Raw genomic sequence first — 25,422 nt, forward strand, 5'->3', positions numbered from 1 at the left:
CTCCTGCTTACATGCCAGACGCTCTATCCATCCGAGTCACCGAGGGCATATAGGATAGCGCGCCTGCGCCTCCTACGAGACCCACATTGTCACATTGTATGTCCACACACTACGTTCGTGGTGTCCCACCCCCAACACACTCATTACTCGTGTACAGCACAAGCTGTGGGTGCTCTGTTCGGTCGATGGGACTGGGAGATCCCCGAACTTAAGTCCTTGTGACTTAGATGTGAATCCGAAGATGAAGGAACCACTTCGTGGCATTCGCTTCAGAACTGTTCCAGAAATTAGACAGGCAGTAGACCGCTCCTTCCGCACCATGAACAGAACAGGCTCTGCTAATGGTATACTACGCCTTCCACATCGCTGGAAACGGGTTCTACACAACGTTGGTGACTATTTTGAAGGATAGTAACAGATGCAAACATGTAACTTTTTTGTAGTGGTTGTAAATAAATTGTTCCCGCGTACATGCACGAAAATGAAGTGGGATATCTTACAGGAAGCTTAAGAGCATATCTCTCAGCAAAACAAAGCACACAGGTCCAGTTAATTTGGTTTCCGCAACGCACAATGGTAGCAACTACGTACAGACCAACAAAAATGTATTGCATTCTACTAATAATAATTAGTGCGTTCTCGTATTTCACTGATAGATTTATCCTTTACCACGTTTGGCTTTCTTAACTTCTCATTGAGTCCTTTCCTGATCTAAAATTGATAAATTTTTACTACTGCACTTCTATGAAAGTTTATGTATTATCTCGGAAACAGCACTTATTTTACAGTTGTATTGTTAGGTGAGTCTTATAGCGCCCAAAATAAGCTAATACCTTGTGTAGTGTTCATTCACACTTCCTCCTCTTTCCAAAAATAAATGCAATCAGGCTCCAATGACATTCTTATTTGAGATATAGTTTCTTCTGTCTTACTGAATTTCATTTTGAAGTAATAGACTTGAATTTACAGTGCACTGTTGCTTTGAAGCATTCTTCTTACGGTATTTTGCCGATTTGTTGCTGAAAAACTGCCGTATTTTCTATCGTGAATGTATTTTAGTTCAGTAATAATGAGGACTGTAGAACATACACACATGATTCTCTTTTAGGTGGTCGCGGACACTCTTTCTGCTTCAATGTCTCAATTACAAAAATGTTGTTATAACAGTGTACTCTTCATGAAGTGGAATTGTCGTCGCCATCCCCTCCCTCCCTCCCTCCCTCCCTCCCTCCTTCCCTCCCTCCCTCCTTCCCTCCCTCCCTTGCCTCGGTTTGGAAAAAGTTGACACATTATTTGTGTTTCAGACAAGTATTACCCAAGGTGAGTCCAGGGTACCTGCGCCCGCTGTTGCCTGACGAGGCTCCACAGAAAGGGGAGAAATGGCAGGACGTGATGGCGGACGTCGAACGCATCATCATGCCAGGGGTGAGTCTGCAATAATTTGCTTTATTAATTACATTAATAATTTTGTTCTTTGTGGATGCGGTAAACACGATACAAACCAATAACTACGAGGAAAAAATTACTGACGAACAATCGGAAATATGACGTCTATGATCCATAGAGCTACCGACATACTACCTGATGTATATACTGACAAAACAACGTTAAATCACGAGCACCATCCTTTGATTTAGCCGCTGTGCGAACTTAAGAGTTTCTACATTTCGCCATACTGAATTAGTCTTTGCATCTGTTTGTCAGTGGCATGCTACATTCTGTAAGAGTCCAACGAGTAGTATTACTTTCTACTATTCTCGGCTCACAAGCGAGCTGCCAACCCACGAAATCCCATAAACGTTCAATGATCAACATTACTCCTTAAAAGCGTACCATCCCAAACACTGACTTGTGACAACCGGAGGATCGTTCTAATCTTACGGTGCTTCAAAGATGCGACAGAGAACGGCTATCATTTCCGATTCTTTCACTTGAAAGATGCAGCTGTCACTGTCGAATGTAGTAACAATTTGGAATACGGAGTGACTCCCAGAATACGAATGAGTTGCACAGACTGACACTCCAGGCAGCGGATGGTTCTTTTTTTGTCATTTAGATCGAAGTTTCCGTGTCATGGTAGTTGACAAAGGGATATGAAGTAATTTTTCCTTAGTTAGCGGTTTCAGTTTCTGTTGCAACGTGTTTCTGGGGGGGGGGGGGGGGGATTTATTTGCCGAATGAGCCAAGTGACACCAAGAAGACTTCAGCGGTAGCTACGAGTTGATAATACCACACCCTACTGGCTCCGGAACGTACGGCAGACGAGCTGTTGAGAATCACCGGTGGGAAAGGAAGAACAATGGCAACAAAACCTTATGGGACAGTACAGTTCAGTTGCACCGTTGCAGAAGTACATTTGAAGAGCTTGGTTTGTCGTGCTCTTCAGGGCGTCAGGATGGCTCAGTAGCTGTCGTTACCACCGAGTCTTGCCAGCTACCGTCACTCCTGGTGCACATTGTACTGCTGACAGGTCGCAGTCTTCCCACCCTGTTGACACTAGATGGAAGGCTGCAGTCACAGAAGCTGGTCGCTGCTCATAAGTTGCTGGCCATCCTCTGGCCGCCATCACACTCTCGTCAATTCATCATCCACCCAGTCCTGGCCGCTATAAACATTAAAATTGCAATCCCACAGAACGTGTGTGTCCAGTGCAACTCTGGCAAAAAGCCTCAGAAGAAATTTGCGCTGTGAGCAGTAGTTAAATATTTGTGCTCCTAAGTTATCGTATAGAAAAGATTTTATCGTGCAGTTTGTGCCAATGTTGCAAGGATCAAAAACATGTTCATGCCATCTTTGATGCCTCATTGCCTCATTTCCGCATCTCAGTTTTAAGAACATTTTTATCAGGAGTTTAGCAACCAACCTGCCACCCAGCTCAATTAATTAACTGAACCCGTTTAGACAGAAGATATTAAAACTGGGAGGAGAGTTGGACATTTGGTCTTCTACACTTTCCATATACCCGTATGACCACTTGTGATTTGTTACGGATATCATCTATTTCTCGGTCTTTCAGGGTCTCTCTTTCCCTTTTGGTATTGAAATCTTTATCGGACGTGGTAGTCTCTCTGGACCTATTCTTAAGATGTTCACTCCAATTCTTTTTTTCATCCAGTTGCTCTTTCACACTTTAGGTTTTCAACTCATCGAATATTTTCATATTATCCCTGCTCTTTCACATCCCTTAAATCCTCTAGGAAAGCTCATTTCTAGTGCTTGTACTTGTTTTTGTTGTCTGTCATTCAGTAACCACGATTCATATCGATACAATAGGGTTGGCAACGCCATTGTTTTACACGATTTATCGTGTTTCTTCCAGTGTTTTATGCTTTTCAAGTTCTGTTAGTTGTTCCAAATACAATCCAAAATCTATAAAACTTACTCTGTATAACTTCATATTCGTACGATATCTTACCCTGAAGACGTTCGAATATTTCACCTACATTGTTTTTTCATCAACTGTCTTGGTTCTCACTGCTTTTTTTTCTACAAAATGCCATTGACATAGATTTAATAGAAGATATTTTCGTATTATATTATGCGACTATTTTATTTGGTTCGTAAATTGCTTTTTATAAACGGTCATCTCTCGAAAAAAATCAATTTAAGGTCATTAGCACATAAGAGTGATTTTAGCTTTACTGAATTGTTTATGTGCAACTATCTGCAGACTGCATGCCAGTGAAAACATTGGACAGTGTAGGGATAAACTACAGCGTTGGCTTACTCCTTTTATTTACTGCATTTGTATCGGTTATGGCTGTTCCTTTATACAGACATTCGATGACGGATATAAACTGTAAAGAGCAAACTGTGCTCCATTATTCTCCATAACTTTTCTCTAACCACATTATCAAAAGTTTTCTCAAAAACTGTAAAAACCAATAGCTATAAAAACAATAGCTGTCTTTGTTAAATTCTCTGCAGTTCAATAAGCTTCCTTGAAATAAAACGTCAGTAATCGACACTTAGTAAATCCCACCTGTTCTTCCACTAACAAACATTCTTTTGTTTTCAGTCTTAGGTTTAAAATTCTTCCTTGAAGTTTACAAGCTGTGTCCCGTAAGCTTATCCTTCTGTAGTTTTTACGTAGAAGAAAAAAATGTATCTTACATATCGATGTATTTCTTTTGCTTTCTTCTAATTTCGTGGTAAATCTTTTTTTTTTTTCAGCACGTGTTAAACAGACGTAACAGTTTACAGTGCAGTAACAATCAAAGGCATTTAATTAATTTTTCATTAATTTCAACTAAACGTTTTGGCTTTCGATTTTTGAGGTCTTCAAGGCTGCAGTGAGTTCTTTCATTATGATGTCACCTAAGCCTTTTACTTATATTTCTGGCTATTTTTACTTTCCTTTCTTCTCTTCTATGTTAGCAATACAGCACAGGTTTTTATAGTATTTGACCTACCCTCCGTTCGCAATATTATTTAGACAAGATGTATTCTTTTGTTTTATTTGACATTTTCAAAGCCTTATACTATATGTTCTGATGACCACGAATATCATATTCCATGTTACTAACGTATTTGTCCCAGGCTTGCTGGTGGGCTCTCTGCGCTGTTCCTTTTGTGTAATTACTTTTCTTTTCACAGATTTATTTTCCTGGGTAGGTTTTGAAAGGTATTTTTATGGACGGATAAAAAATGAGGTTGTTACAAAGGGTGAATAAGAACAGATAAATACTGGAAACAAAAGAGAGAGAACGGGCTAAATGAGAAGGGACTGTAATAAGTAATCTTCTCTAGGAAGAAGACGAGAGAAAGAAGCAATTACCAGCTAATTGACTTCATCAAGAGAAATACATACGAAGATGATGGCAGAAAACCGAGAGTATTGGAGAATGCTGGACCATTGAAGGACCTGCCCCATTGGCCAGATGATGATCATCGTGTAACATAAACTAATCCCATAAAATTATTTTTCCTATAAATTCATTTCTATAAATTCGGTTCTCAATGTGTATTTTTATTAAACCTTTATTGCAGACATAATTATTTGGCGCCCAGAACATGGGCCGAGATGTGACCTGCCTTAACAGCATAATTAGGTTAGCGCAACTGAAGATCCGGTGTGTGTGTTGTGCAGGTTACGCACTGGCAGTCGCCGCGCTTCCACGCATACTTCCCCACGGCCAGCTCGTACCCCTCCATCGTTGCAGACATGCTGTGCGGAGCCATCGCATGCATCGGATTCTCATGGGTGAGTCGCCTGGGGACTTCGTGTCAGCATCTGCACGGAACAAGTTCCTGGTCTTGAAATCTGATACTCGTATTGCTAGGAAGAAAAGTAACACATTCTTTTAGTTACCGCAGAAGAGTGAAACCTTTAAAGTAGAGCATTCCTGTTATAAACAGTAAATCACTTTTCCATTGAACAAATAATTTCAGTTGTAGTGTTTTTTATTTTATTTAATTTTTGTTATTTTTAACTTCGTAGTTTCTTAAAAATGAAACACGCCAAATTCAACTGAGTCCCAAAAAGTCACAGAGAAGAGTAGTTTTTAGACTTTTATCTAAATGAGTAGTGTTGAATTTCAAATAGACTCGTCACTTTTCTTTTACTTTGGATGAGATTAGAGGGACAACACTGCCAACTTAAAAACCATCCAATTTACTTAACACTGATCGCTAAAGCCAACAGATGTCAACGACTCCAGTAGAATAACTGCATTACAAATATTTCATTCTAAGACTGTAATATGTTGCTGTTTAAGTTCATGGTTCGTCTAGAAATCTGCTTCCAAAACAATGGAATTTGTTAGGGTTGTCTCAGAGAACCACTACTATTCCTAACTAGGCAGAAAAGGAATATGTCGTCAATCTTGATGCCGTCAGATACTGCGCACTAGCTGATATGGATGGACAACGTCCAGAAATTTTAGAAATAACCCACCATTTGCCTGAAGTCAGCTACTGGAACAACGAAAGACCTAAAACGGTATTCAGTGGTGTCAGAAAAATAGCTTTCTCGTTAATGTAAGTATAGTGCCATAACTATTGCTCCACAACACAGGATTCCTGTTGTCATTCAGTGATTCAGTGCGATCAAGGCAATTTGGATTCTGCTCTGAGGAGCAGAGGTAATCTGAAGGGCCATAAAACCTAATGCACTGTCGGAATGTGTTTCCAGTTCGTTAACTAGATGCTCCAGTATTTTCGTTCACGGATTTATTGGAAGATAGAAAGTCCCGTACTTCGGATTACGTTCTAAATAAGAGATGCTGAATCTCTTTCAAAAGTAGACCCTTTTCAATTTTTCTGAAATGCCAGATCCCTTGAAAAGTAGTTATCTTACAATTCACATTTGTTAACTAGATGCCTTACTGAGTTCTTTTATAGTATTCATGATAACGCTGTTATACAGGGTAACCCAAAAGTCCGTTAACATTTGAAAACTCAATGATTCACGGAATAATATACGTAACGAGATAAATATGACATTGGGTTTTATTGAAACAAAAACGAGAGCAAGAACTGGCATAAGATGGCGCTGGACAGCAACAAGTCAGTGGCGCCGCATGAGAATCGTGTATAGAACGAGTAGCAGTGAGAGAGGGAATCCCACCATCCATAACTTGACTGATGAGCACCCGCTGGAGGGTATGAACTGTGTGCAGGATGGCGCTCGACCCCATACTGCTACACGTGTGAAATACCTCTTGCGTACATCGTTTGCTTTGGATCGCGTAATGAGCCGCCGCGTCCGTCGTGCTTGGCCTCCCAAGTCCCCAAACCTCAAGCCTTGTGATTATTGGTTGTGGGGGTTACCTTAAGTCGCAAGTCTACCGCGATTGTCCAACCTCCTTATGGATGCTCAAAAACAACAAACAACGGCAGTTTCTCACGATACCTACTGACATATCACTGTACTGCGCTGTTCACAGAATTGTCCTTCGACTACAGGTATTCTTGACGAAAGACGGCGGGCATGTTGAGCAATCGTTACAAAGAACATCGTCTTTGCTAACAATCAATTGTTATGCTGACTGTTCCTTTTGTATCATATTAAGCCTCATCTGTTGGTCATTTTGTGCGCTTTTTTGGTTTCAGTAAAACTTTGTCATTTCAAACATGTGTGTCAATTTCCAACCCTCTACTTACATTATTCCTTGAATTATTGAATTTTCGAATGTTAACGGACTTCGGCTCACCTTGTTTATTACGGCTACAAACGTTTACATACGTACTTCGCAAGCTGCCATACGTTGCATGTCGGAGGGTACCTAATCCATTACTAATCATTCCCTTTCTTGTTCCACTCTAAATGGAGTGAGGGGAGGGGGGGGGGGGAGAATAGATTCCTCTATGTGAGCCCTAATTTCTTCTACTTCTTTTCTACTACTACTACTACTACTACTACTACTACTTCTTCTTCTTTTCTACTACTACTACTACTTCTTCTTCTTTTCTACTACTACTACTACTTTTCTACTACTACTACTACTTCTCTTTGCATTCTTAAGAGAAAAATACATTTCCTTCACCAGAATCGTTCTGCAGTTAGCCACAAATGCCAGTTACCTTAATTTTCTCAGTGCTTCATGGAAAGGACGTCTTCCCTACCAAGGATTCCTATTTAAGTTCACAAACCGTCTCTGTAATATTAGCGTTCTGATCGAACATACCGGTAACAAATCTAGCAGACCACTGCTGAACTGCTTGGATGTCTTCCTTCAATCCCACCTTTTGGAGGGAGAGGAGAAGGATCCCAATATTCGAAACATTGGTACGTAACTCGAGAATGGGTCACTCTAGTGTTCTGACTGTGGTCTCCTTGTTAGGTAAGCTACAGTTCCCCAGTATTATGCAATAATGCGTTGCTGATCGTTCGCCTTCTGCTATCAATCTAGCGTTCTAGTTCCATTTCATAGCGCTTTCAACGATACTCTTACATATTTAATCGACGTGGCTATGTCAAGTATCACATAACCAACACTATATTCCAACACCACAGGATTGGTTCTTCTATTCATCTGCTTTAGTACACATTTTTCAACATTTAGAGTAAGTTACCATTCATAACAATAAATGGAAATACTAAGTCATACTGTATCCTTCGACAGCCACTTAACTAGGGCACATTTCCGTATTACAGCGTCATGACAAAGCATTCACAGGTTGCTGCTAATCCAGTATGTCTGATAGTCTATTCATATACAAGATGTTCCTAAACTATTCGTTAAAATTAATACGTGAATGGGAAACATCAAAACTAATATATTCCGACAAGGAACATACGGTCTCTGAAGTCAACCTGTAATTTTAGGGAATATTTTGCTAGTGGTGTTAATATAAGCTGTTGTGTCGGTGTCGCCGACTGGGGATGAGTAGTCATTTAAAACTACTTAGTGTACTTGTACTGGTTGGTTGTACCTCTGAACGTTAGACAAAGGATGTACTTTCAGCACCATGGGCACCAGCCCATTTCAGCACTGTTGTGAGGAATCATCTGAGAGCTACCTTCAGGAATTGGTGGATCGGCCGATGTTGCCCTGTGGGCTGGCTACCCATATCACCTGACCTCACGTGTCTGGATTAGTTTCTCTGGGGTTATATGAAGCAGCTGGTGTATGGAACCGCTGTGGAAACGGAAGACCTGGTCGCTAGAATTGGCGTCGTTGCTGGTACCATTAAGGAACATGAAAGGAATCGTTTAACAGACACGACAATCAATGGTCCAACGATGTACTGCGTGCACACAGGCCAAGGGGTAGCGCGAACAGTTCCTGTGAATTCCATTGCTATAATTAGTATGCTAAACTAACTTCCTTGTAAAACATCCCTAGCGTCAGAAATTGCTGTCAGGGCCCGTATTTAGCACAACTAGATGTGTTCAGATATTCTCTAGGTCCTATATCAATTTGAACGTCCGAATAGCTTCGGGGCACACGATTTCTTAAACGCGAAATTTAAAACCTCGTCTTACTTTTTGCTCTCTTCTATTGCCACTCCGGACTTGTCGACGAGTGACTGAATAAAAGCCTTCTGCTCCGCTAGCGATTTTGTGTTTGGCCAGAATTTCCTCTCTAAGAAAAAGTGTGCAGGAATGTGAGGTGGAACAGTAGGGATAACTTTCAAACTAGTCTTCACGTTGTAAGAAAGGTATGAAATTGCGTCTATCATTTTATAAGAGGATTCAGGATCATTAGAACTGCAGGAGAGACCATATAATCGAAAAAGAAATTTTAAAGAGCTGGAGACTTCATGTTACAACACACTTCATTCGCATCGACTGGAAGCGTACCAGTAACCAAAGTCTTTTCAGTAAAGTTCTGGAAAGTATTCGTGGTAACGATGTGAGTAGTAAAAAGATTGTAGACTACGTCTAATAACGCGAGTTGATGTTAAGGTTCGTATCTCCGTAGATACAAGGAAACTGTGGAGACTGGAAAATCGTTGTCATTTAAAATGCCACTCATATACTCATAATTTATCGTAGCTGCAATTTTGTCTTACACTTAAGTATGTTTTATTTCTCTCGTCGCAGCTGCAGGTTTAACACAGTTAAACGTTGGAACATGACCAGCGAATAAGAGATATTTAGGAATCTGATGCAGACCAGAGGACATGCAGGTAATTATTGCTGAAAGGGAGGTTTTTATCTCGTCCCTCAAAAATAAGAAAGAAAGAAAGAAAGAAAGAAAGAAAGAAAGTAGTAGCGCTTAACTTTCTGTAACTTTCGAGCTTCGAAATGCCGTAATAATTAGATTTTTTGTTCTCTGCTTATCCAAAGCCGTTCATATAAATTTATATCTACAGTCGAGCTTACAGTACTTCATTTAGCGTTTTTTCATAATTTTTCTGACTTTCTATTAGCTACGAGAGCAAAGTTGTTGCAGACTGATGTCAATAAGAGCAAAACCTACGAAACGACGATAAGATATGAAAGAAATGTCATTCCGTCAAAAATGTAGACTTAACAGATCGTTCGCTCATACTAACCCAAAGTAAACATCTGAATACATTTGCTCAAAAGATATCCGTGTATACAACTACCGATGTATAATTATTTCAAAGTGCAGTGACAGATTTCTTACAAAACTAATACAGACCCCAGTAGACATGCATGTTAAGAACAGCTGTTCCAGGCATTTTACTTCAACAAATTTAATGGGCGAACTTCAGGTTTCCTCTGATTAGTAAAGGGGCAAGATTGAAATCAGCCAGCTAATTTGAGGGAGAGTTGCATATCAACCGTGTAGAGACATCCATAAGACATTGCAGTGCCTCTATTGTTAAGAACAACGATGTAATGTTCCTTCGGGGAAGCGTGTGTGTCTGAAGAAACAGGCACTGTGGCGATTACAGCCGTTATGAAATACGCGCAACATATTCGCAGTTGCAAATACGAACAACCATAAGCCGCACAGGCAAATGACAATGGAAAATTTGTGCCGGGCCCGGACTCGAACCCGAATTTCCCGCTTTACAAGAGCGGTCGCCTAATAGCTTTGGCTATCCGTGAACGACTCACGGCACGAACGACGGCATACGTAAGTTTGGATCTGGACCGGATAAATACAATACTGCAGAGCTCATGTTGTTCAGAAGAACGATGCAATATTGCTTCGGAGAAGCGTGCATACCAGTATCGATATTGGTCACAAGCAACCGTAAATGCCATTTTTTGGCTGCCTCTCCGGTCACGCAGGAAGGCCCAGATATCAAGGCATGGCATGTGGTAACCCTACTCTATTAAGTCTTGTAACATGCGGCTGAGCAGTATTCTGGCTCTGGCAATGGAATTTCTAAGGCGGCACACAGGCCTGCCTAGCTACGCATTGTGAAGGCTGTTAGACTTTGGTGAGATGACAAAGGACTTAGCTATAGGGAAAGGTAGGTAGTGTACAATATATACAGTAATGGATGACTATGAAGGAAGTATTCAGTTAAAAAGGTTTGAAGACAAGGATGCAGTTTTTCTCCTCTACACATATAGGAGAAGCAAGTACAGAAACAAGATTCACGATTGAGATTAAAATTCAGGATGAAACGGTACCAGTGACAAGAATCGCTGATGAAATTGCTATTCTGAGTAAAAGCAAGGAAGAATTTAGAGAGGTACTGAATGGAATCGACAACATACTGAGCATAGAATGGGACTTGAAAGTAAACCGAACGAGGAGGTAGGTAATGAGGAGTATCAGAAACGTGATTTGTATTTTATATAACATCAAACTGGGAGATCACGAATTAAGCAAATGAAGCAGTTCCGCTATCTTGGAAGGAAAAGGACGAAGCAAGGAAGACATAAAAAGCAGACTAGCACGGATAATGTGGGTCTTCCTGGCAAGATAAGTGTTCTAGTAGCAAACATGGTCCTCAGTTTGAGGAACAGAATCTCTGACCATTTTCGTTTGGAGCACAACAGTGTGTGGAAGCGACCACGGACTGTGGCACAACTGGAACATAAGAGAATAGAAGTGTTTGAGATGTTGTGCTATAGAAGGATGTAGAAAATTAGATGGACTGATAAGAAATAAGGTGGTTCTCCGTAGAATCAGAGAGGAAAAAATATGTGGAAAACACTGACGGAATGAGGCGATATGTGTTAAGATGTCAGAATAACTGCCATGGCACTAGAGGGAGCTGTATAGGGTAAAAACTGTAGTGGAATACACTGATAAGCCAAAACATTATGACCACTGCCCACCGGGGCGTTGGATTCCGCCTTGTAACATTGTGGTCACTTGACGCGGTAACTAAAGTATATAAGCGGACTAGACACGGACGGGGGATCACCTTAGCGCAGATATGAGCTGCAAATGGGGAAGTCAATTGAGATAAGCGACTTCGACAAATGGCAGATTATTATTATGCAGAGCCTGTGAACGAGTTACTTGAAAACGGTGAAGCTGATCGAATGGTCACGTGCTACTGTTATGAGGCAATGAAAGTACCACCAGGAGTTCGGAGGTTTGCCTGCTCTGTAAAGTAGGCATCTCTGTTGAAACCACGATTGTGGTGCACAAATGTTTCGGGGTACAACGTTTAGCGTACATTGCTGAACATGGAGATCTGCACCAGACTGTGCCTACGTAGTCACATATTGGCCCAACGACATCATTGCGGTGGACTTGGGACCATCAGGATTCGACCGTAACACTCATTAGAGGAATTGAATGAGCTGTAACGTGTAACACATCTGCCTGTATGGGTTTCGCACGTGTAACACTCAGTATCTACGGCCAGTGGCGTAGTGATAATAAGTTACATAAAAAACTGTTCTCGTGAACCAGTCTACAACAATCCTAATCATCATGAAACTAGCCTTCACACAGAGACAGAAAACCGTGGCGGTGGACTTTAATTTGGTAATATGTGTTGATGTCCCTCCTGGTCTATACGTTGGCCAGATGTTTACTGTCAGTCAGGTTTTTTGCGGTACTCTAAAGTTCTTCAGAAGTGTCGTCTTCTCATGAAGAGAGAAGACAGCAGTTCAAAATAATGGTATTTTCAGTAGCTTTCACTTTTCGATAATGCTACTTTTGAGATTCTTATTTATTGTTGTTGAGAGGGAGATACGATTATATCTTAATTCCTTATTGATAAGTGCCGTGTGTGTGTGTGTGTGTGTGTGTGTGTGTGTGTGTGTGTGTGTATGTGTGTGTGTGTGTGTGTATGTGTGTAGGTAGGCGAACGAACTAATACGTCTGCCTGTGTAGTGGGGTACGTGTTTCTTGCATTTGATAAAGAGGTGCTGGTGATAAGTTATTACCAGCAACAAGGACATAGGTTTTTCCAAGTTGAGAACATTGCATTTACAATCTCGGAATTCGGTATCAGCACTTGACTGGAAGATCTTGGGATCTTCTGTACTGCTTAGCGTCAACGTAAGTGTGATTAGCTTTATATATGTGATGTACCGTCGTCGGTAATGAGTTTATCAGATCCTGCTGCGTGACCTCTCCCCCTGCGTAATCAGTGAAGCCCAGTTTATGAAGCACGTCGAGACACCGACTGTATTCGGTCATCTATACACTGAACATAATTTTAACAGAAGATTGGTATTACGGAGTAGCCACAAAGTATTGCTTAAGATATTCTCGTAAATAAACTGTTGTCCAGCTGCTACACACACACACACACACACACACACACACACACACACACACGCGTAAAATATTGTCCCTCTCTTTGGGGTACAATCGTTCAATATTGAAACACGAAGACGGAGGAGGTCATTCCCCTTACACTGTCCGAACAATTAGTCGCTTGACTAATGCCGGAAATATAAAATTCAGCTTCAAGAGTGGCCTGCTTTCAGTGGTACCATTCTCTTCTATCCAAGGGGCGGTGGTGCAATGATTTAAATGTGTCATTTAGCTGAATCTGTGATATGCCAAACCACGTTAAGATCAGACGCTGATTGGTCACAGTGTGACGCAGTAAATGCAATGGACTGCCTCAGAATAATTTCACGGCTATAGAGTCGCTTCTAGACAAAGGGAAGTATTCGAAGAACGTCAGAACAAGGTCGTGCTCAAAAAACTTTCTCACAGCCCATCGAAACAGGCGGCAAAATCCAGGTAGAAGACAGAGGCAAGCATTCCTAGAAGCAACAAGACGGAAAGTATCAGCCCTAACTGTCCACAGCCACTATTGTGAAGGTTACCTCCGTGCACGTGCTATTAGCAACACGACACAGTAAAGGCTCAGGCTCTTTAACAAATAAATTATGTGGAGAGAGAGGGGGAGAGAGAGAGAGAGAGAGAGAGAGAGAGAGAGAGAGAGAGAGAGTTAGACATTTGCGGGTGAAACATTCCTATATCACCGTAATGGATGAATGCAAAATTAAGCAATCTGGAGTGTACGAACCTGAACTTAAAACCCAAAATGGCTTTTTTTCACGACTCTGAATTCCTTGTTCCTTTCTTTGCCTCGCAGTACGCTGTTAGCATTAAATTCGTTAGTTTTTATCGACGACAGAATTAGTCTCCACATTGTTTCGTCGTTGCTCAACATACTACAAAGCGAGATGGTGAGCTGAGTACCGTAGTTAGTGTGCTCGAACATAATCCTACTGATGATATCTGGGAATCACTGGAAGAACTACTGCGGCTTCACAACGTCCCACGATTGCTAGAGCTAGAGAAATTTCTGGTCTCAGACCTTAAAATACGCGAAACAGCCCACATCCTTCAACAATGGAAGGTGGCACCGACGATACAACCCGGACAATATCTTTGTTAGTGACAAATAACTGGCAAGAAATTAGAAATTGTGGGGAAAAGCGATACCAAGGGCGCAACACAGACCAATCACTTGCATAGTCATTGCGGCTGTCAGACCCGAAGTAGTTGTCTTTTAAAGACGTTTTTATTTTTAAAAAGCAAAACAGCAGGGTTTTGCAGAAGAATTGGACCGAGGAATCATGCTGTTGGAACCACGTATCATTTCTTACGTCAATTTGGTTCTCCTAGAAGAAAAAAAGTACAGAAAGTACACATCCAAAGGCTGTAGGCCTGAATACATTGCCGGCCAATGAGAGCAGTACCAATCGATGTAAAACGACGATCTTTTCTCGTAAAGCACTGCTCAAGCAGGCGAAGCACAAGTAGTGTCAATAGCGCGAACGGAAAGATGGTTCAAACCGGTGATGAATCTCGAGATGAAGCAAAACGGCCGGCGAGTGTGGAAGTCAATAAAAACTGACTGCAACGACCCTATTGCTCCGTCACCTCATCTCACTGGAGTAACTCCCGACTGGACAATTCTGCGTCTTCTATTAAATGGGAAAATACCATTTAATTTAAAAAGAGTGAAAATCCAACGTGATTAATGAGTAATGAAGTGGATGCCCTCGCCATACCATTCAGTATTGAAGGGCTAAGAACAACGATCCTCCAAATGAAGGAGTATAAAGTTGCTGGTTTGGATGACATGCGAACTGAACAAATAAAGCGGCAACCCTAAAATGGATTGTTCAGTTAATGAATAGTTATATCACTACCATGCACTTACCGAAATTCTGAAAGAATTTAGCCGTGCTAAAACCAGGGGAAGAGCGCACAGATCCACAAAGCTTCAGGCCTATGTTACTTCAGTGCCATCTCTACAAGGCACTTGAAAGGATGGTTCTTGCCAGAGTTTTTGGTACAATAGAGACCAAACTCGTACCACAGCAAGCAGGAATTTTGCCTGGTAGATCTCGCTGTCGCCAAATACTCAATTTTACCCATCACATGGAGGACGGCTTCGAAAGAGTCAACTATCAACGACTGGTGGTTAAATTTTATGACTAGCGACTTCCGAATGACAAAGTTAGTGGAGTTTCCCAGAACATCTTGCCATGCCCACCGCTTACAAAACTAGCAAGAAACCTAAGATAACGTTATTGTGTTTTTGTTCCAACGCTACTCCAGTTTTAAGCACTCTGAGTTTGTCGTGTATTTTTTGTATGGAGGGGGGGGGGGGGGGGGGAGGGGGTGGCGAAATGTGAAATGCCGTGCAATAAAAAAATTCTTAGCTAACAATGGTTCTCAGTGGGCAGAGACTTGAGCAGTATGCTTTCCTTAGTACCGTGGTATTGAGAGGACCTTCTTTTCTTATTCTACTTAGCGGGACGCGCGCTCGTGCGCTCAGTGCTTCTTTATGTAATTACTGTACATCCGGTGGAAGAAACGCTAGGCTGCCCGCACTGGAGTCACAACGCCGAATTATATCAGACGCAGTGGCCCGTTAGTGGGACACGTCCTTTCACTGCCCGATTTCGTTCTCCTTTCCCTCACTGCCTGTTTTCACCTTCATCTTGCTAATGTTGGCAAGCAGACACGGAACTCGGAATGTGGCGATATTGGTCAAGGCTCAGTGTCTTAAAGTCGCCAGCATGTTGGCTGACTGCCAGTGCAAAGAGAGCTACAACGGTATGCGGTGTGGTCTTAATCGTGCCCCTAACATTTACACCAATGAGTCCTGCTGCGTTATTCAGCTGCCCGCAGGCCGTTGCTGGGAATTTTGCTTAGAACATGAAATGCCACTCGGTAAATTTTAACGAGCCGTATTTTCAGTGCAAAATATATAGTAAACCTGCGATTCTTCCGCTACTCCCAGCGCAGTTTATGACAAAATACACTGGTTTGCCAAACATAAGGACGAAAGTAATTTCTATGTGATGTCACTGCTAAGTAACAAAGCTCGATGAAAAATGAACAATACATAAAAAGAACTTGTACAGTATAGTACAGAAGGTAACTGAGAGAAATATGCAGTGAGCCGAAAGGAAATGATATACAAACTACGTGGCAGATTCCGACTCTGTGCCGGGCCGAGACTCGAACTCGGGTCCTTTGCGTTTCGCGAGCGAGTGCTCTACCAAATGAGATACCCATTCACGACCCGTCCTCGAAGCTTTACTTCCGCCAGTACCTCGCCTCCTATCTTCCAAACGTCACAGAAGTTCTGCTGAGAAATTTGGCTGACTAGCCATATTGGAAGGAAGGATACCTCAGAGACACGGCTTAACCACAGTCTGGGGGAAGTTTCCACAACGGAATTTCCACTCTGCAGCGCAGTATGCGCTGGAAGGTAAGAGATAAGGTACTGGCGGAAGTAAAGGAGGGTGAGGATCGGTTATGAGTCGTGCTTGGGTAGCTCATTTGGTAGAGAATTTGCCCGATAAAGGCAATGGTCCCCGAGTTTGAGTCTTGGTCTGGCACACAGCTTTAAGCTGCCAGGAAGTTTGATATCAGCGTGTACTCTGTTGCAGAGTAAAAATGTCGTTCTAGAAATGACATTTTAATTAAAAAATGACACTGAAGTAACTGATTCATGATGGTCTCCTGGGCAACGGCCGTGCCGCAGTGGACACACCGGTTTCCGTGAGATCACCGAAGTTAAGCGCTGTTGCCATTTTTCGGGGTGCACTCAGCCTCGTGATGCCAATTGAGGAGCTACTCGACCGAGTAGTAGCGGCGTCGGTCAAGAATACCATCATAACGACCGGGAGAACGGTGTGCTGACCCCACGCCCCTCCTATCGGCATCCTCCTTGAGGATGACACGGCGGTCGGATTGTCCCGGTAGGCCACTCGTAGCCTGAAGACGGGGAATTACAAATGGCAGGACATGGTTCATAATATGGCGTGTGATAACCACAGATGGCAATGGATGCTCTCCAACGTGCTACCATGCTGGTTACAAGGTCGGTAATGACTTCTTGTGATAGGGCAATCCAGCCCTCCACCAGTGCAGTGGTCGTTGGGCGTGTGGACATGCTGCAGTATGTTGCTGCTGCGTATGAGGCGAATGGAACTGTAGCACACGAAATGAGAATAGCCTAAAATACAACATAAGACCACCTACACCCCCTTGAACTCTTCTTACATGTACATGACTTCATCGTACAGTACAATTGAGCAAGCGAGTGAAGGCAAACCGTTAAAAGCAATGATACCTGATACCATTACAAGCAATGATACCTGATCTGGACAGCCACTAAGAGGCAAGTCCAGGAAAGAAGACTGGCGGATCATAGAAATAGTAACTGCATGACCTGGTTGTTCTGTAACATACTAAAAGCTGTTCCCACCGCATCCTACCTGGTAGAGGGAACGGGCAGGTCAGTCCATTCGCCGAACAACCTCTCGTTGAAAGAGCTCCTCCAACTGCATCCTTTGATGCAGGCGCACATTGTGATCCACAAAAATGAAGTTAGGGCTGAATGTACGCCTGAAAAGACGCAAATAACGAAAGAGTGCAGTGTGTCAATAACCTTGATCGGTAAGTGTAGTGCGTTCAAAGATTTGGAAGTTGGTATGCTCATGCGACATTATGCCTCCCCACATCATCAACATTGGGACCACCAAAACAATCACGTGTGAGAGTATTCCTGCGTGCATTACGTGTTCCCTCCTCTCGCCGTACGAGGGTAAGTCCAGTATTGTCGAACATTCTCATTTTCCAGGTGTTACGGTATGTGGAGGCGTAATGTTGTACGGGCGCATTGACCTCCACATGCTGAAACACGGTACACCTCTCCGGCCAACGTCATTCAGCGTGTTTTTTGGGTTGCATTCGGCGCTGGCCGGGGACACACATTTTCGGCCTGCGACCATGTTGCCATCTTGCGATACTAAGTTTGTCAACGAACCTGATGGCGGCAAAGTGGTCGGTTGCGTGTTGGACCCAGACTTCTGCCCGTTTACGCGTGAATTATTTCTTTATAGAGTAGTTAAATTGTTTGCACATCTTTTGCTAATTTATTCCCAAGTTATTGCCCTAAGAACTTAAAGACTAACTAATTTGTTGTCACGGTTCGCCTACGAAAGATCTGTGGTGATATATGTCAACCAGTTACCCGAACTCAAATTGCGCACCAACATTTATCTTTCCCAGAAGCAGAGGTAGATCACTGTGTACGTCATGACGCGTTTCGTATGATATTGTATACTAATCTCATTTCTGTAGCGCTGAAGTCAAAAGAACTTCAACTTTCGTCTGACTGTAAGCTCTTAATGTGATTAAGCTTTCTGGCAGGTTAAAACTGTTTGCAAGAACAAGACTCGAATCTGGCGCCTTGCCTTTCTCAGGCAGCGCCCTTACCAACTGAACTACCCATGCACAGTTCCAGACCCGCCCTCACAGCCATACTTCCGTTCGTACCTCTTTCTTACCTTCCAAACTTCACAGTTCTCCTGCGTACTTAGCATGACTAACATTCTTAGAACAAATGATACTGGAAGAAATGGCGCAGACAGCCTAGGTCCTAGGGAATAGTTCCCAGAATGACTATTACTGTGCAGCAGAGTAGGCGCTACTTTGACTCATGACAGCACACACTCCGCGACAGAGAAAAAATTCGTGTGGCCCCTATGGCATTGTTGGCAGCGCTGGAAGGACATGTGCTTGACAAGCCGCTCTCCCGACCGTTAGGGTCAGTTTTCGATCCTGCAGCCGCTAGTTCTATTTCAAGTAGCTAACTTAGATAAACGCTATCAGGGATTATGGGTAGAAAGCAATGATGTAACTGAACTAACGAAAATAGACCAGGACAAAGAACAAGATCATGAAATATAGCAAGGAGACAATATTAACGGAGATACAAGCAGCATTAAAGCAGGTAAAGAATAAAAAAGCAGCAGGACCCGATAACATTAATGCATTATGTATGAAATATAGCAGATTTATTTTAGAACACAAGTTGTTGGATCTATTAAATGAATGTTGGAAATGAAGGATGATACTAGACTCTTGGAGAGAGGTGGAAGTGATGTCGCTCTATAAAAGAACAACCTACAAATGCTTGTGAAAATTACTGGACGGTAAGACTGGGTATAAACTATATGTACGAGCAATTAATGAAAGTCTGAAAAGAATATCTGACGTCCTCTTAGTGGAAAAACAAAAGGGTTTAGAGGACGGTGACGTGTGACAATATAATATTAAATATAGCACTATTTGCTGATGACCAAATATTTTTTACAATAAACAGATGATTAACAATTTACTACTTAGACAAAATCTATCACTTGGCCATATCAGAAAATAAAACCGAAGTTACGACTTCTAGAGCAAAAAAACAGTAAGTTCTAAAATAATACTAAGTGGAAAATCAGTTGAAATGGTATCTCACTTTCAGTTACTGGCACGTGACACAAATTATGAACATAATATCTTCAAAAAGTTGATCTAGTTTCGAATGAGGTGTGGTACCATATATAGAATATTAGCTAATAAAACTAGGAAACATGCGGACAAAATTCTACAAAGGAATGGCAACACGTATGCTCACTTACCAAAGCGACACCTGGACAATAACTAGGAACGACCAAAGAAGTTAGCTGAAACGACATTTTTAAGGAAACTTAAAGAATGTAGTCTTCAAGATCAAATACACGATTCTGAAATAAGGAAAGATCGAAATAGATTTTGCATGAATGGAAGAATAGAACACGGCATGACAAACTAGAAGCATATTGAAAGACTGTGGGCACAAACAATACTCAGACATTTAACAGCCAGGGATGGAACTCGGGCAGCTATAGATGGGTCTCATTTCGATATCTAGATTCCACGCTTGAATCTTTTGCAGATAGGACAAAGCATAAAACCAGAAGCGTTAGGAAAGCGCTAAAGAAAGATATAATAAAGTCATTCTTTCCTAGGAAATTCTGTTCGAACCATTTCATCGACACAAACAACAGCTACACACTGAGGCGACGAAAGTCATATGTTTGCGATATGCACATGTACAGATGGAGGTAGTATCGCGTACACAAGGTAGAAAACGGCAGTACATTGGTGGAGCTGCCATTTGTACTCAGGTGATGAGTGTGAAAAGGTTTCCGACGTGATTAAAGCCACATGACGGGAATTAACAGACTCTGAACGCGTAATAGTATACACACAAACTTTTGCATCACCCCGGTTCCCAGAACTCCTGACGATAGACGTTGACACTGGATATTGTATCACAGACATAGCCCCTTTGACTGCTCAGATGTTGTCATTAAACCCGCCCAAAGATGTAAACGCTGACGCTGACATTAGGGTTATCGTCAACTGCACGAATTGCCTCGTCCATTGTAGGTGTCCTCGTCGTTCTACTCGTAGGTCTTCCCCAGTCGCGAGTCATAGGCTGGAATGTTCCGTGCTCCCTAAGACGCATAGGCAGCGCCTATTAGACGGAGGAGGGAGGGGAGGGGGGCTTACGACAGCCGATCAGTTCGTCATTTCACCAGGAAGGCGGTACACGGCTAGTGTTGCCTGTAGTTAAACCATGCCTAGACGTCAATATCGCGGTTCGATTAAGTTCGCGTTGTTACTTTGTGCCAGGAAAGGCTCTCAACAAGGGAAGTGTCAGAAGTGTCCAGGCGTCTCGGAGTGAACCAAAGTGGTGATGTGAGATACAGAGAGCCAGCAACCGTCGATGACATGCCTCGCTCAGGACGGCCAAGGGCTACTACTGCAGTGGATGACCGCTACCTATGGATTATGGCTCGGAGGAATCCTGGCAGCAACGCCACCGTGTTGAATAATGCTTTATATATATATATATATATATATATATATATAGGGTGTTACAAAACGGTACGGCCAAACTTTCAGGAAACATTACTCACACACAAAGAAGGAAAATATGTTATGTGGACATGTGTCCGGAAACGCTTACTTTCCATGTTAGAGCTCATTTTATTACTTCTCTTCAAATCACATTAATCATGGAATGGAAACACACAGCAACAGAACGCAGCGTGACTTCACTTTGTTACAGGAAATGTTCAAAATGTCCTCCGTTAGCGCGGATACATGCACCCACTCTCCGTCGCATGGAATCCCTGATGCAGCCCTGGAGAATGGCGTATTGTATCACAGCCGTCCACAATACGAGCACAGAGTCTCTACATTTGGTACCGGGGTTGCGTAGACAAGAGCTTTCAAATGCCCCCATAAATGAAAGTCAAGAGGGTTGAGGTCAGGAGAGCGTGGAGGCCACGGAATTGGTCCGCCTCTACTAATCCATCGGTCACCGAATGTGTTGTTGAGGAGCGTACGAACACTTTGACTGAAATGTGCAGGAGCTCCATCGTGCATGAACCACATGTTGTGTCGTACTTGTAAAGGCACATGTTCTAGCAGCACAGGTAGAGTACCCCGTGAGAAATCATAACATGCTCCATTGAGCGTAGGTGGAACAACATGGGGCCTAATCAAGACATCACCAACAATGCCTGCCCAAATGTTCACAGAAAATCTGTGTTGATGACGTGATTGCACAATTGCATGCGGATTCTCGTCAGCTCACACATGTTGATTGTAAATTTTCACAATTTGATCACGTTGGAATGAAGCCTCATCCGTAAAGAGAAGATTTGCACTGAAATGAGGAGTGACACATTGTTGGATGAACCATTCGCAGAAGTGTACCCGTGGAGGCCAATCAGCTGATGATAGTGCTTGCATACGCTGTACATGGTACGGAAACAACCGGTTCTCCCGTAGCACTCTCCTTACAGTGACGTGGTCAACGTTACTTTGTACAGCAGCAACTTCTCTGACGCTGACATTAGGGTTATCGTCAACTGCACGAAGAATTGCCTCGTCCATTTTAGGTGTCCTCGTCGTTCTAGGTCTTCCCCAGTCGCGAGTCATAGGCTGGAATGTTCCGAGCTCCCTAAGACGCCGATCAATTGCTTCGAACTTCTTCCTGTCGGGACACCTACGTGCTGAACATCTGTCTCGATACAAACGTACCGCGCCACGGCTATTGCCCCGTGCTAATCCATACATCAAATTCTCCGCATTTGTAAACATTGCACTGACTGCAAAACCACGTTCGCGATGAACACTAACCTGTTGATGCTACGTACTGATGTGCTTGATGCTATTACTGTAGAGCAATGAGTCGCATGTCAACACAAGCACCGAAGTCAAGATTACCTTCCTTCAATTGGGCCAACTGGCGTTGAATCGAGGAACTACAGTACATACTGACAAAACTAAAATGAGCTCTAACATGGAAGTTAAGCGTTTCCGGACACGTGTCCATATAACATATTTTCTTTATTTGTGTGTGAGGAATGTTTCCTGAAAGTTTGGCCGTACCTTTTTGTAACACCCTTATATAATCTGTTCTTTCGGACATGTCCGAAAGAACAGATACAATCTTCATTAGTTCAGGCTCACCGGCCATTGGACCATCTTCTGTGCAGATGCACAAACAGTGATCGAACTCTTGCGGGAATCGGTAGTAAAACCGCGAGTAATGAGTATGATGGGCAGGGGCTCTATGAATGTAGTGCGGGACACTAAGTTGCGAATGTGGGTCTCACGAGAGGCGTGCCAGAGGTAAGTCCCTATAGTCGCACTCTCCTCTGTCCTCGGGGGCTAAGATGGATAGAGCTTCTGCCATGTAAGAACGAGATCCCGGCTTAGTGTCCCAGTCGGGGCACACATTTTCAATTGTCCCCGTTGACTTACATCAAAGCCTGTATGCAGCCAGAGGTATCCATTTCATTGTAATTGAATAATGCTTTTCGTGCAGCCGCAGGACGTGGTGTTGAAACTCAAACTGGGCACAATAGGCTGATGATGCGCAACTTCACTCCGACGCCCATCTTTGCAACCATGTCCCCATGCAAACCGGAACAAATGGGCCCAACAACATGCTGAATGGACCGCTCAGGATTTGCGTCATATTCTCTGACCCGATGAGTGTCGCATATGCCTTCAACCAGACAATCGTCGGAGACGTATTTGGAAGTAACCCGGTCAGGCTGACTGCCTTAAACACACTGTCCAGCGAGTGCAGTAAGGTGGAGTTTCCCTGCTGTTTTGGAGCGGTATTATGTGGGGCCGATGTACGCCGCTGGTGGTCATGGAAGGCGCCGTAACGGCTGTATGATACGTAAATGCCATCTTCCAACCGACAGTCCAACCATATCGGCGGGATATTGGCGAGGCATTCGTCTTCATGGATGACAATTCGCGCCCCCATCGCGCACATCTTGTGAATGACTTGCTTCAGGATATCGACATCGCTCAACTAGATTGGCAAGCATGTTCTCCAGAGATGAACCCTATCGAACATGCCTGGAATAGATAGAAAAGGGCTGTTTATGGACGACGTGACCCACCAACCGCTCTGAGGGATCTACACCGAATCGCCGTTGAGGAGTGGGACCATCTGGACCAACAGTGCCTTGATGAATTTGTGGATAGTATGCCACGACAAATACAGGCATGCATCAATGCAAGAGGTGCTACTGGGTATTAGAGGTACCGGTGTGTACAGCAGTCTGGGCCACCACCTCAGAAGGTCTCGCTGTATAGTGGTACAACATGAAATGTATGGTTTTTATGAGCAATAAAAAAAAGGCGGAAGTGATGTTTATGTTCTCTATTTCAATTTTCTGTACAGGCTCCGGAACTCTTGGAACCGATGTGATGCAAAACTTTTCGTTGTGTGTGTGTGTGTGTGTGTGTGTGTGTGTGTGTGTGTGTGTGTGTGTGTGTGTGGTTGGAGCTAATGTGTGGAATATTCTATTTCGGAAATAGTTTGGGAATTTGATATTCCGAAATCCCCAGGGTGAAGAGTGTGATGGAAACACCAAATTTCAGGCATTACCTGCCAGCATTGACAAGGCAGTGGGCCTTCACTTGACCGAGAGAAGCAGTGTTTGGGTAGAGTTGTCAGTGCTAACAGGCAAGCAACACTGCGTAAAATAATCGCGGAAATTATTATGGGACGTACGACGAGCGTATCCGTAGTGTGGCGAAATCTGAATTTAGTGGGGTATAGCAACAGACGACCGACGCGAGTGCCTTTGCTAACAGGGTGACTTCACCTACAGCGCATCCCCTGGGCTAGTGACCAGTCGGTTGTACCCTGGACGACTGGTAATTGTGGCCTGGTCGGATGAGCCCCGGTTTCAGTTGGTAAGAGCTGGTGGTAGAATTAGTGTGGCGCAGAGCCCACCTAGCAATGGACCCAAGTGGTCAACAAGGCACTGCGCAACCTGGTGGGGGTTCCATAATGGTGACGGCTGTGTTTACACGGAATGGATGCGGACCTCTGGTCCAACTGAACCGATCATTGGCTGGAAATGATTACGTTGGGCTACTTGGAGACCATTTTCAGCCATTCATAGATTTAATGTTCCCAAACGAATATGGAATTTTTGTGGATGGAAAAGCGACTCGTCATCAGGCCATAATTGTCTGCGAATGGTTTGAAGAACGTTGTGGACAAATCGAGCGAATGATTGCCAGACATAAATCCTATCGAACATTTATGGGACGTAATCTAGAAGTCAGTTCATGTATAAAACTCTGCACCGGCAAAGCTTTCGCAGTTACGGACGGCCATAGTGGCAGCGTAGCTCAGTATTTCTGCTAAGGACTTCAACCCGTTCCACATAGCGTTACTGCACCACGTCGTGCAAAAAGAGGTCCTATACGATATTAGATGGTATCCTATGATTTTTATCACCTCAGTGTATTGGATACAGTGTACGTAGTAACTGAAGTACATACCGCATCCACCACTTAATCTTCGGAGGTATAGGTGATTAGCCAAGAAGCACTGTACTTGTATAAATGCTTTCTCTTTTTTTATTTTTGTGGATGAGTAAAACGTTAAGAATTAAATCAAAATACGTTTCTTGTAGTGGCCATTTTCACAGCAGCTGTATACAAAGTGTAGTAGTTTAAAAGAAAAACTCCTATTAGATTACCGCATTTAAAGTTTTTTTATTTAATTTGTGCACCCAGAGGCGCTTCGCCTTGGCATCTTCAGTGGGTGTCCTGGAATATTAGACGATGTTTTTCGTTTGCACATACAGATTATCGTTTGAACATACAGGTTAGATTCTAAAGAGGTCGTTGTTATAATAAAATGGGAATGTTGTTACAGTTCGTCTAATTCAGTGTTTATGAACCAAGTGGTTTTCACTCATGTGGCAATTTTCTTGTAAGAACT

The 25,422-nt window shown here is 43.0% G+C and overlaps 1 protein-coding gene across 2 annotated transcripts in view; it reads left to right on the forward strand.

The window, feature by feature from the left end:
• LOC126271955 (aromatic-L-amino-acid decarboxylase) overlaps positions 1-25,422 on the forward strand; it is a 172,910-nt gene that overhangs the window by 86,493 nt on the left and 60,995 nt on the right. For both annotated transcript variants that reach the window (XM_049974393.1, XM_049974394.1), the window contains exons 3-4: positions 1,305-1,425; positions 5,090-5,203. In XM_049974393.1, the coding sequence (XP_049830350.1) occupies positions 1,305-1,425; positions 5,090-5,203 (235 nt within the window). The remainder of the gene's footprint in view (positions 1-1,304; positions 1,426-5,089; positions 5,204-25,422) is intronic.

Source organism: Schistocerca gregaria, chromosome 5, assembly GCF_023897955.1.
Source record: "Schistocerca gregaria isolate iqSchGreg1 chromosome 5, iqSchGreg1.2, whole genome shotgun sequence".
NCBI lineage: Eukaryota > Metazoa > Arthropoda > Insecta > Orthoptera > Acrididae > Schistocerca > Schistocerca gregaria.